Raw genomic sequence first — 12612 nt, forward strand, 5'->3', positions numbered from 1 at the left:
CTTTAGTCTCAGTGCTAATTTTCAGTTGTACGATTGGTGTTATCAACTTCCCAAGTTGAAATTTAATTAACAGATTTGCAAAAAGCAAGTCAGACCAGTAACAAAGATTGTAATATTGGGCAGCATTACCAAGATACAAACTTGTACCAGGTAAGTGACTGCTTTTGTGTTGTATCATCAGGTATGTTTCACTAGTCACTTCACCCTGTGTTTAGAGGCCACAGAGAATTTGAACACTTCAATAACTAGATGGATTTTCCTTCACAAAGTGATTCCCAATAATGATGTAATCCTGATACCCGCCAAGTTCGTTTGTCCTTTTATTCTGCATCTGAGTTAATAGGATTTTTAGTGCATGCCAAGACAAGTTGGCATGTCTTCAGAAAGTGCTATGACGGTTCTTCCAATTACCTTTTAAGCACGTTGATTAAACTTTGGTTATGTCTTCCAAGTGTGATGAATGTGTGATTTGTCTTTTATTAAAACGCCTTCCCAGTCTGCACCTTGAATGATGAAGCATGAATACAGTAAAAGGTGAGCTCAAAGTTCACTCTTTAGATGTAGTGCAAAGTTCAGAAATAGGAGTCATGTGAACAATTACCTGATAAAGTATAGTGAGCTAGTTGGTAGAACACACGATGCGTTTTGGATGCCACCTGCTGTGTAGAGACTCAATATTTCTTACTGGAACTGACTATAAAATAATGCTTTCAAATAAGAGATTTCTTGAAACATACCTGACATTGATTCACCCAGAAAAATAAAGAGCAAACAAAGAGCCACAACTCACAACTACACTTACAACCCTAGATTTCTCAATTATTATTTTTCTGGGCAACAATCACTTTTGTACCAAGGAAGGCTCCCCCATCCCTCAAAAAAGAGGATCAGAATAAACCTGACATCACTTTTCCATTGCCTGGATTAAGACACATAAAAGGCTTGCAAATAATCCCGGAAGTCCTTTCCTCATATTCAAGCCATTTTGGGCTCTTCTGTCTGGTTTGTATGATTCTAATTTAAATCTGACTTCACTCATTGGCTTAAAACACTGAAAGGCAGAAGCAGGCTCATATCTCACAAAGCCTCCCCCCCCCCAATAGTGCCTGTGCCTTTAATTTCATATCTTTTATTCTAATGGGCTAGCCACTTTTTTTTTTTTAAGAGAGCTCAGAATCTTGCGCCTATGCTGGCTCTGGGCCCAGTACACATATACCCGCTAAACCTACCTTTCTGCAGCTATTACTGGAATCTAAACTTATGATAGTACTGTATTAGCTGCATGTTCTAGATCAGGCACCCCCAAACTCTGCCCTCCAGATGTTTTGGGCAATTCCCACCATCCCTAGCTAACAGGACCAGTGGTCAGGAATGATGGGAATTGTAGCCCAAAACATCTGGAGGGCCGAGTTTGGGGATGGCTGTTCTAGATACTGACTTCCATTTTAATTAAAAGAACTACAACCCATCTTTAGTAGAAGTCCCATACACTGCTAGCCTGGGCTCTCCCAGTTACTTTTGCAGGGCAAACAGAAGCATGTTAAATTTTTACATAGCTCTTTTCAGCTTTAACTGGCTGGGAGAGACATCTGGAAAGCTGTGGTGGTGAGAGCAGTTGGATACCCACAGAGGCATTAGACCTTTGGTCTTCAACCAGTGGGTTGGGACAAAAAGGTGGGTTGTGAGGCCATTCCAGGTAAAGGTGCCTCTTTGCCGTTGATCACACGATGTTCTAGTAAAAAAAAAAAAAGGTTGTTTACAGTCTGACTTTTGTGCTGTTTAATCACTAGATGTAAGTTTGCTTAATCAATACCAGCTGGTTTTCAAATCTGTACTCAGATTGTTGTGCGTAAACAGTGCTTGAGTCTATGATACGATGACTTCAAGAGCTGTAAGGAATTGTGCTACAGAAACTACTGTAAAACATATTTATGAAAGGAATGATAAATCTTAATGAAAACTGTTATGGGGATTCTAGCCTATAGAAATATAATTGCCCTTTTCTTTTCCTTCCTTCCTTCCTTCCTTCCTTCCTTCCTTCCTTCCTTCCTTCCTATACTGATCTATACTGCCTTTCTGCCAAGGCACCCAAGGTTGCTTAAATTGAAGAGTGACCAGACTCCTCTCAGGCCAACTGGGAGCTGATGGCATGTGCCCTCTCTGGCTCTGGGGTACCTTCCTGCAGGGCAGAGTGCCAAAATGTTAGCCACTGAAAACAGAATGCTAGAAGACTTGGACCAGGAATGCTAGAAGACTTGGATTAAGTTTCTTGCTGTTACTAGTGATCCTGTCCCTGGGGAAGAGGCCTGATTATGAAATCAACATTCCCACTTACATCCCTGTATTTTAACAAGCTCTTGTGTTGAACCTGAATAAGCAGATGTCTTCTCTTAATGATTTCTAAATTTATTACGTAGAAGAGTGAATCGGTGGACTTTCTAAGGGTTATTTCTAGGAAAATACCAAACTTCATTTGTTTTGTTAGTCCTGTAATGCTGGAAAAATAAGATAGGTTCTTTGGCTGACTATTTTATAGACTTGACAACAAAAAGGGTGCTTGGAATAATTACTGTATTCTTCACTTATTGAACATTCAGTTTCCAATTAAATTCTCATATGCTGACTTCATGCCTCCTCCACAATATTTTAAGCTCAGCAAGCTTCAGTAACCTGGTGTGGTTTGTAAAACACTGACACTGACATCTACAATCGGAGAAAAATAAGGAGTTGGGAGAGGAAAAATACTGAATAAGCAAAATATATTGCCTGACTCCTTTTTGTACAGGACCAAAACTGCATACAGTGTGCATGAGAGTATTTTTCAGTTTTATCTGCTAGTGAAACTGTCAGTTGTTTACAGATCTAGATGGAAAGTTAGCCGAGTAGGCAAGGAACTAAATATAAACCCATCATTAATATCTGCCAGGTCCTCAGTAAAATGTATACTTGACTCTTCTTATGAAAAACAACTGTGATTTTGGTTCTGTATGCACACACTTCAAATACAGATTCACAACTATATACAAATAATAAAACTAGTCAATAATAAAGCAACAATGCAGACATTTATGGTGGTCTCATTTTTTAAAAAAAGAGAAAATTGGTATCCAGAAAGTACCAGTATGACATGTATGAGGCTACAGCCCATGTTGCTGCTTCACTTACTTGTCTTTACTTCTCTTTTTAGTTCAAGTGCTCACAAGGAAGTTTATATTTAAAATGTAAGCAATGTAGTACTTGTTATAATTGTGTATTAGTTCTCTGGTTACCTTCAAGGACTAGAATGCAACTTTTGGCTAACATAATAATATCACGTGTGCCTGGAATAAGTTTTAAGAAATAGCAATCTGAATGTCTCATATCTATGTACAGAAAGAAACAGATGTATCCAAAAAGATGGAGGAAAGTGTTTTCTATGACTAGTTCTGTGATTTGTAGAGGGATCGTGTTTTTGCATGCAGGAAGCTCCCATGTTCAGTTTCTGAAATATTCATTAAAGGATCACATGGGGCTGGGAATAGCCTCTATCTGAGAGTTGCTTCTTACATAATTCTATGCTGGGTAGACCAGAGATCTCGCTTGATTTAACAAAATCAGGGGGAAAAATACATAAAGTTAAATATCCAGGTGATCTTAAGAGCCAATTCCTAGCGACCAAGGTCCCGTCTCCCCCCACCCCCCAAAGAAATTATTTTAGGGGTCTGGACGTTGCCATTCAAATTGATTGACATTGTCGTTTAAATGGTGTGTGTGACCGATAATGGTGATCAGTTATGTGGGGCGGGGATTATTCATGTTGGCACCCCTGCAGGTGATTACAGACTTCGGAAGGCCAGCTTAGAAGATCCAACTTTAAGAAAGATTCGACTACCTAACAATCTCTTCACAGAATAATCTAGGCAATTCATGTGGAACATATATTCTAAAACGATGCTGGGACTCAAACCTGTATTTTATGACGCAGAACCACCGCTTCAACCACAGATGCTGGGGCTTACTCAGAGTGGCTTGGGTGCACAGTATAAGTCATTTCCACATTTGCCTGGTGGAAATTTGCTGCGGCTGTATCCAGATTAACAGCCAGCGGAAGTTCCCCTTTGAATAAAAAGTACACCCAGCTGGATGTGGGAATGACTGCCCATTTGGCGTTGCTTCACAGTTGAGAGAGAAGCTTGCTATGTAAATAACTCTAAAGCAGTATTCATTCTTACTGCTCCCATTCAAGGGTTGAAGCCTGTGCACCAATTGCATTGGTACTTGCGCTACTTGCATGTCAAGTTATCTAGGCCGAAATCCTGATCTTGGAGATGTTTGACAAAGCTCCACTCCATTTTAAATGGCACAGGAACACAGTCTCTTTTTAAATTTGCACAGGCAGCCTAGTTTAGATTGGCATCAATGCCAGCAGCACCCAAGTGCTTTTGTACTAAAGGTGCAAACCAATACAATCACTCTGGTAAGCAGATATGAAAGGCAGATCCTTAGTCTAGACAAAGCCTTAGTGTGTTTTCACCTTGGATTCGTGCCAAGGGGAAATGGGCAGGCATAAGCTAATTTATTTGAAAGATAGACATGGGTGGCAAGAACTATTTCGATCCCATTTAGGGGAGTGTAGAATAGGAGCAGTAGAATGATATGTGATGTCTTTGGGTGATAGAGGAGGGTTAGCATAGAGGTTCTTGTCACCTTCTGGAATTTTAAAAACTGGAATGGGGTGAGGAGATAGTTTTCCACAAGCTCTAAACATAGGTGGAGAAGCAGTAGTGTTGCTCCAAGGATAAATTGAGTTTCAAGCTGCCTCTCCAACCTTGATGCATAGATAATAAGAAACCACTTAATTAGGAATTATCCGGTGCTAATGATGCAAGCAAAAATGGCAAACGTGTCTCATCTAAAACACACATGATGATAAAAATTAAAATAGTTCTGAAGCAAGTAAAATAAGATAGATATAGGCAATACTCCAATGCAATTTCAATGAACCTTGAGTTTCAAGATTAGCAGTGTAATCTAGGCATGTCCACTCAGAAGTAAGTCCCATTCATTTCAATGGGACTTATTCTTGGGTAAACATGTATAGAAGTCCCGTCATAAGCCTCTGGTTGAAAACTGCACCTTTGTGATTTGCTCAGGAGTAAAGAACCTGCTTGTACATAGCAAACTGTTCAAAGATTGTACTGCTTCTGTGCAGGAGAAAAAACATGTGATTAAGAAAAGCATGTACTATTCAAAAGACAAAAGAGAAGGTAGTAAATTGGGAACTGAGGGGGGAGCTGAGTAATGAAATGTAAGGAAGCTGCAGTAGTACAGTGAAATGTATTGTTCTGACCATTACAGGTTTTTATAGCATTACCAAAAGTGATAAGCGCATCAATAAATTTTATATGTACCGTATATACCTGAGTATAAGCCGACCCGAATATAAGCCGAGGCACCTAATTTTCCTACAAAAACCTGGGAAAGCTTATTGACTTGAGTATAAGCCGGTTCACCTTTGCCACTGTGGAGGAGGAAGAGGAGGAGGAACAAGCAGCTCTTCAGGCCGCTCCTTCCGCTTCCTCCTTTGCTGCTGTGGAGCTCACCCCATCGCGGGGATTCGAACTGCCATTCTTCTGATTGGCAAGCCCTAGGGCTCTGTGGTTTAACCCACAGCGCAATGTTCCCTTGTGTTATACAGAGAAGGCTGGGATCCTGTCCTGTTTAAGCAGGAACCAGGGAAAGTGAGCACCTGTGGGGTTTTAATACTTCCTTAACTGATAGGCTTTCTGCCTTCTGGGGTCTAAAGTTTGCATTTATGTGAGCAGTTCAGGAATGGAACAAGCTGCCTGGGGAGAGTAAAGAACCGCCATTCTTGTACGCTTCTTAAGGAATGGTTGACCGGGGTGAGTGGGCAGCAGCGGCACAAGCGGAGAGAAAGGGCTTCTTTCTCGCCGCCCCCACCGCCTGCCTCACTCGAGTATAAGCCGAGGTCAGCTTTTTCAGCTCAAAAAATGTGCTGAAAAACTAGGCTTATACTCAAGTATATACGGTATATGCTTTTTATTATGGCTTATTCAATGCATTGGGCTGTGTTGAAATGATAATATGAATTGCCTTTAGTAAAACATTTGCAGGATTTTTTTCACAACAGGAATGAAACTATTAATAAAAGAATTAAGTTTTTTATTTTCTAGAAAATTGAAAAGTGTAAGTATGCAATACATTTTTAAGATCTAAAGTGAGAGTTCATGAAATGCAGGGGGAAGGGGTGGTAGTGCAAAACACAGCACAATCCCATTTCCAATTTCCCAGTGATTTTACTGGTTCTGAATTGCACTATAAACTCCCATTCATGATGCCTGTGATAGGCAATGAATTTTTAATTAATTAAACAATTTATATACTACGATTGTGAGCGTTGTACGGAGACTACAATACAGAAAAGGTAAAAAACAGCTGTTGCTATAAAATCAGACCAGTTAAAATGCCTGCTAGAATAATAATAATAATAAAAGTCTTCATTGAGTGTCAGGAGTTCAACAAGGAAATGGCCTATCTGACCTCAACCGGAAGGGGTTTCCATAAAATTGGGCCCACAATACTGATCACTGGTGGATCATGCACCTGAACCACCAAGGACCACTAAAAGTGACTCCCCCACAGACTTCACTGATCGGTCAGGGATATGAGGGATTAGGCAATGCTTGAGGAATCCTGGACTCTAGTTGTTAAGAGCCTTACAAATTAATACAAGGACCTTGAACTTGGACCAGTGCAAGCATGGGCAGCCAGTGCAAGTTTTTAAGCACTGGAGTTCTAGCAGTTAGCTGTTCCCACCAACAAAGTCAGTTGCCACCCTCCAGACATCTTCTGGAGGAGGCACACAAAGAAGAGCCTCAGATGATGATCATATGGTCGGGGTCAGTTCATATGAGGAGAGGCAGTCCTTGAGGTATTGAGGTACTGAGCTGTTAAAAGGCTTTATAGGTCAAAACCAGCACTATGCATTGGGTCCGGAAACTAATTGGCAGCCAGTGCGTTTGGGCCAGGATTGGCACTATATGCTCAAACTTTCTCCCTCCCCCTCTGTTTTTTCTCCATGCATAACTACTGTGTGAAGGAGGGAGATAAGTTTTAAAGACAGTAAGTGGCCGAAGGTCAGCCATCAAGTTTCATGATTGAGTAGAGATCTGAATCCTGGTCGCCGAAGTCCTAGTCCTGCGCACTAACCACCGCACCATACTGGTTCTACATGCAAATGCACCCTAAAGCCACAGTATATTTAAAAAATGAACAAGTAATGGCTCATGAATATAGGAACAATACATTAAAATAATTAACAAACCACAGTTTTTCAGAGGTTGGAAGACAGACAGTTTAGAGTTGATGTTGTTTAGAAAAAATACACATCCAATTCACCAATGCAGTTTTTAACGGTTACCATTGGTCCTGTATCTCAAGGGCAGTTTGAAGTTTCATTGTGTGATGTTAAGCAGCTGTCTGGCTGACATTTGTTGCCTCATATAAGGTTGGCATCAATAAAATATGCCATTGTGCATGCAGGTCACAGCTCGTCGTTATGTGCTTGCTGGTACCTATCCAAGTCACCTTCCTAATACCCCTGGGAGCACCTAAGGACGTTCCTGCATTAATTTCTCCCTATTCTGTTGTTTAAATACACACATGAACAAAATATTTAAAATTCGTTAAAAGACCTGTCAATTCAAATTATTGCAGATCATTGTATACATTGATAGACACTTGGTCATGATGCATTTATACAGTTGTTGCGTTTCAGTTATTTTTAATCTCAGGTACTCGAATATTGCACATCATGATAGAAGTCGCATGTTATCCTTGTTAAGCAGTAGCAGATCCTTGTTTAGCTATGAAACAAATTACAGCTGTGTGCAGAATAACATTGATAACTTTTATGATAAACAGTTACTGTAACAGTAAATTGCTTACCCTACATTGAAGGAGATACAAGGAGATACATTGAAGGAGATAATGCTAGGAATTAGATGGGGAATTTGGTCATTTGCCTCTGCTAAAGCAGTTGACTAATTGATTCAGATGTATCTGAAGCTAGGAGTCCTTGGTGTCTGTGGAGATCCTAAAAATTTAACCACAGTTAAGGAATCACAAGCAAGATCATATGCTCGCCTCCTTTCTTGCATGAAATCATACCTTCCCCTACCCACACCCACACGCTGCTAAAGGTTACATTGCTGCTTATCTTAATCATGGATAGATAAAGCTACAGTAGCTAGGGTATGCTTTTAATTTGGGTATTTGAGACAAGCTTCAAAACCTTGGTGAATACAGACAACAAAAATCATAGCATCTAGGAAAAAGGTAGTGTGTGTAATACAAGAGATGAACAATTATTTTTATGTTATGATAATAGATCGTAGAATTGCAGAGTTGGAAGTGGCCACAAGGGTCATCTAGTCCTGCAATTTAGGGATCTTTTGCTCATGGTGGGGCTTGAACCCACAGCCCTGAGATTAAGAGTCTCATGCTCCACCAACTGACCTTTAATGATGAATAGACACTCTTTCTGTGCCTCTGTTGACATATATCTATATCTTATCTATCTATCTATCCATCCATCCATCCACCCACCCATCTATCTCTCCCCTCTTATCTTAGTTGACCATAGGTGGTCTCAGTTTTATGTGAGTAGGTATGATTGATTACCAGAAATACTTGATAAGGTATGACTTATAAAATGCAAGATAGGCCCCTTGATGCTGTTTCCTGTGTGATCCCTTAATAGTTGGCTAAATTTGACATATTTAAAATTGACATATGGCTCTGAAAGTGACCAAGCCAAATTTTGGAATAGAACAGAATGAAGATTCTTTAGCATTAAAGGTTCTACAATGGTTTCCCATGAATCAATAAAAAAATTACATACTGCCCATCCCTTCATTGACAATCTAAAATGGTTGTTTTCATAGTTCTCTCAGACTGACTTAATTCTACAGAAGGCAGTGTGTTGCTGTTAATAGAGCCATCTGGGAACAGGTCCAGTGTCAGCAGTTTATGCAACCTTGTGACAATGGAATAATCCTGAGGCTCATCCCATGAATGTAAAGCATGTGTGTTAAATCACTCCATAATCAGTTTTCCAATAGCTTCTCTGCAGAACTATATTTTTCATTGAAAGTTAATTAAAACAGTTTAGAAGTATGGTATAACAACCTTCTGTCACTCAGCTCCACATATGTATCTTGTGGATTTCATAGTGGATAAATTATGCATCCCCGCTTGAAAGGGATGGCCTGGGCCACAGTGATTCTTCTTTGTTTATGTCTGACGGGTTTGTTCCCCCTGCTGGAGAGAGCATGAAATTGTCAGAGTGGAGCAGAATGTTCCCTCCTTAGTTTTAGCTATTGTAGCATTGAATTCCTACAGAGTGGAAACTTTATAGCAGCTATTATTAAGGGGTTTAACTTGCAGGGGACCCAGGTGGCACTGTGGGTTAAACCACAGAGCCTAGGGCTTGCTGATCAGAAGGTCGGTGGTTCGAATCCCTGCGATGGGGTGAGCTCCCGTTGCTCGGTCCCAGCTCCTGCCCACCTAGCAGTTTGAAAGTACGTCAAAGTGCAAGTAGTTAAATAGGTACCGCTCCGGCGGGAAGGTAAACGGCGTTTCTGTGCACTGCTCTGGTTCACCAGAAGCGTCTTTGTCATGCTGGCCACATGACCCGGAAGCTGTACGCCGGCTCCCTCGGCCAGTAATGCGAGATGAGCGCCGCAGCCCCAGAGTCAGACACGACTGGACCTAATGGTCAGGGGTCTCTTTACCTTTACCTTTACCTTAACTTGCAGCAAGAAGAGATGGTGCTGGGACTGGGTCTAAATTGGGTAGGTCTTCTCATGTATGAGCACAGAGGATTGTGGGAGAGTTATTTTGTACAGCAGAGGATGCTGTGTCTAAAACTCATTTCATTTGTTACTCACCTGAAGGCAGAGACTGTTGGCGAGGCAAGGCTGTGCTGCATCCTGATATGTTCAGCACCCTAAAATGCATTCATGGCTGCCTTATTGCAGACATCAATGTGCACATGACTGAGGGCAAGTTCAGTGGTGTTACCCTGATCCCTTTCAATGCATGGAATTCGCCTTCTCATAAGTAACATGTGACAGACCCTTTGTACCATGCTCAGTTCCTTGTGGATGACATGAATTCTTCTCTTTAAAAAAAAAAGTTAATCTATTTTTAACACATTACCATAATGAATAGCACTTACTGCTGGCATTGTAGTTAATCTTTTCATCTTTGAAATGTTGGTACTACAATCCTGTTGTTCACTTTGAAGATTCTGCAGGTGTTTTGACCTAATTCTCCTTAAAGATGAATAGAAAAAAGTATTTCAAGTTGTTGTTAAATGTGGAGGGACAAATGTTTTTGTGCAGTTTGAAAACGAAATGCACTAGTAGCTTTCAACATGCTATGGGAGCATGTCACTGTGACAAACTTTAATGTACCTGCTGAACATTCCCAGTAGCATCTAAGAAACTTGTCATATGACATCATCACTTTCATTGTTTCCCTGCATCATGAAAATGATGCCCAGAGCACAGTGAAGTCATCATATCTTTCAGGGAAGATGTGGCAACCACTTGCTCCCAGTAATGTCCAGTTAGACTCAAAGAAGGTCTGGTGGTGGGGTCTGTTATCATTCCAAGCGTGTGTAATAGTCAATTGAAAAGATCAGTGATGGAAGTATATTTTTTATAGTACTTGCAAACCATCAGATAAAACGACTGCTAACCTGTTTTGAGGAACGGCTTAGGGAGCTGGGTATGTTTAGCCTGGAGAAGAGAAGGTTAAGGGGTGATACGGTATGATAGCCATGTTCAAATATATCAAAGGATGTCATATAGAGGAGGGTGAAAGGTTGTTTTCTGCTGCTACAGAGAAGCGGACACGGGGCAATGGATTCAAACTACAAGAGGGAAGATTCCACCTAAACATTAGGAAGAACTTCCTGACAGTAAGAGCTGTCCGACAGTGGAATTTGCTGCCAAGGAGTGTGGTGGAGTCTCCTTCTTTGGAGGTCTTTAAGTGGAGGCTTGACAGCCATCTGTCAGGAATGCTTTGATGGTGTTTCCTGCTTGGCAGGGGGTTGGACTGGATGGCCCTTGTGGTCTCTTCCAACTCTATGATTCTGTGATTCTATGTGCATGTTCATATGGATGCAAATACCAACGAATTCAGCGAGACTTGCATCCTGAGCAAAGATTGGTTTATAAAATTACCTGTTGGTAACAAAAATTTATATCATGCTGTAGACATTTATTTTAAAACAGCTAAACATTGACTTCAACTTTTGCTCTTTTCCTTTGTAGGTGCTAACATCATGTCGGGCCTTTCTGTTAACTTCTCGTATTCCTACCAAGGTAAGGCATTTCTCAGTCCAGTAGCATGGTAAGTTTCACTTTTTAAGTTAATGTTCATGTGTGAGCTTCAGTGTTTATCAATTCAATGGTGCACAACTGTCTGCACAACTTCAGACTTTTTTTACACAGCCCTTTTGCCTAGCAATAAAGCCAGCGCTACCTTTGTTTCAAAATTGCTAGATTTACTCTTTTCCCACTTCTGAGTCCCCAGTGGTGCTTCTCCAGCCCCCACAGACCCACTCTCAGGCTCTACCACTTTACCTACTTTTTTCTCTTTCTCCCTGCTTCCCCTCCTTTCCCCAGAAACTCAGCCCCCCACCCTAGAGCTCAGAGAATACAGACAGAGTAGCAGAGGCTGTCCTAAGAGATCATAGCCCTATTACATTTCATTTAGCAGGAAAAGCTTTGTATTGCTGTGCTTTTTGTTGGGTTATTTTAATTTTACATAGGGCCTAGTTTACCAAACTTTTTTAAAGGATGGATTTCCTTTTTTTTTTTTTTTTGCCTGTCCTTGTTGAACTTGTGAAGTAGCTGTCTGAGTATCCTGGAAGCCAATTTAGCATGCCATTACAATATTTTAACTCTTTGTATTAACACTCTAAACTATTGGCAAAGTAGATCTCTTAAAGGATCATCTGTAATAATAATAATAATAATAATAATAATAATAATAATAATAATAATAATTGTATACAGTGGTACCTTGGTAGTTGAACACCTTAGTTGTTGAACAAATTGGCTCCCAAACATCGCAAGTGAGTGTTTCAGTTTGCAAACGTTTTTTGGAAGCCAAACATCCGACTCGGCTTCCGCGACTTCTGATTGGATGCAGGAAGCTCCTGCAGCCAATCAGAAGCCGAACTCCTGGAATGGATTAAATTCAAGAGCCAAGGTATGACTGCCAATAACCGCCTTTTCACAAACACATATTGTTATTTTAAATCCAGATACATGAAAAACTAGCCTCTACAATTGTTGTATATATTAGTTTTCTGAACTTGATTACCATGAATCGAAATGTGAATATTTGTATTAAATACTCATTGGATTCACATTTTTCAACTGGATGTGGCATGGGATTGTGTCTCAAAGAAGAGTTGAAGTTCCTTCACAGCTCATCTGCATATATTTATGCAATTTATAAACAGACCCATTGTCTAGTGCAGGCATAGGGAACCTTCGGCTCTCCAGATGTTTTGGCCTACAACTCCCATGATCC

At 40.5% G+C, this 12612-nt stretch overlaps 1 protein-coding gene across 4 annotated transcripts in view; it reads left to right on the top strand.

Annotated features, from left to right (window-relative positions):
- CARMIL1 (capping protein regulator and myosin 1 linker 1) overlaps positions 1-12612 on the top strand; it is a 134958-nt gene that overhangs the window by 48483 nt on the left and 73863 nt on the right. For all 4 annotated transcript variants that reach the window (XM_033154724.1, XM_033154726.1, XM_033154725.1 and 1 more), the window contains exon 3: positions 11343-11393. In XM_033154724.1, the coding sequence (XP_033010615.1) occupies positions 11343-11393 (51 nt within the window). The remainder of the gene's footprint in view (positions 1-11342; positions 11394-12612) is intronic.

Source organism: Lacerta agilis, chromosome 7 (assembly GCF_009819535.1).
Source record: "Lacerta agilis isolate rLacAgi1 chromosome 7, rLacAgi1.pri, whole genome shotgun sequence".
NCBI lineage: Eukaryota > Metazoa > Chordata > Lepidosauria > Squamata > Lacertidae > Lacerta > Lacerta agilis.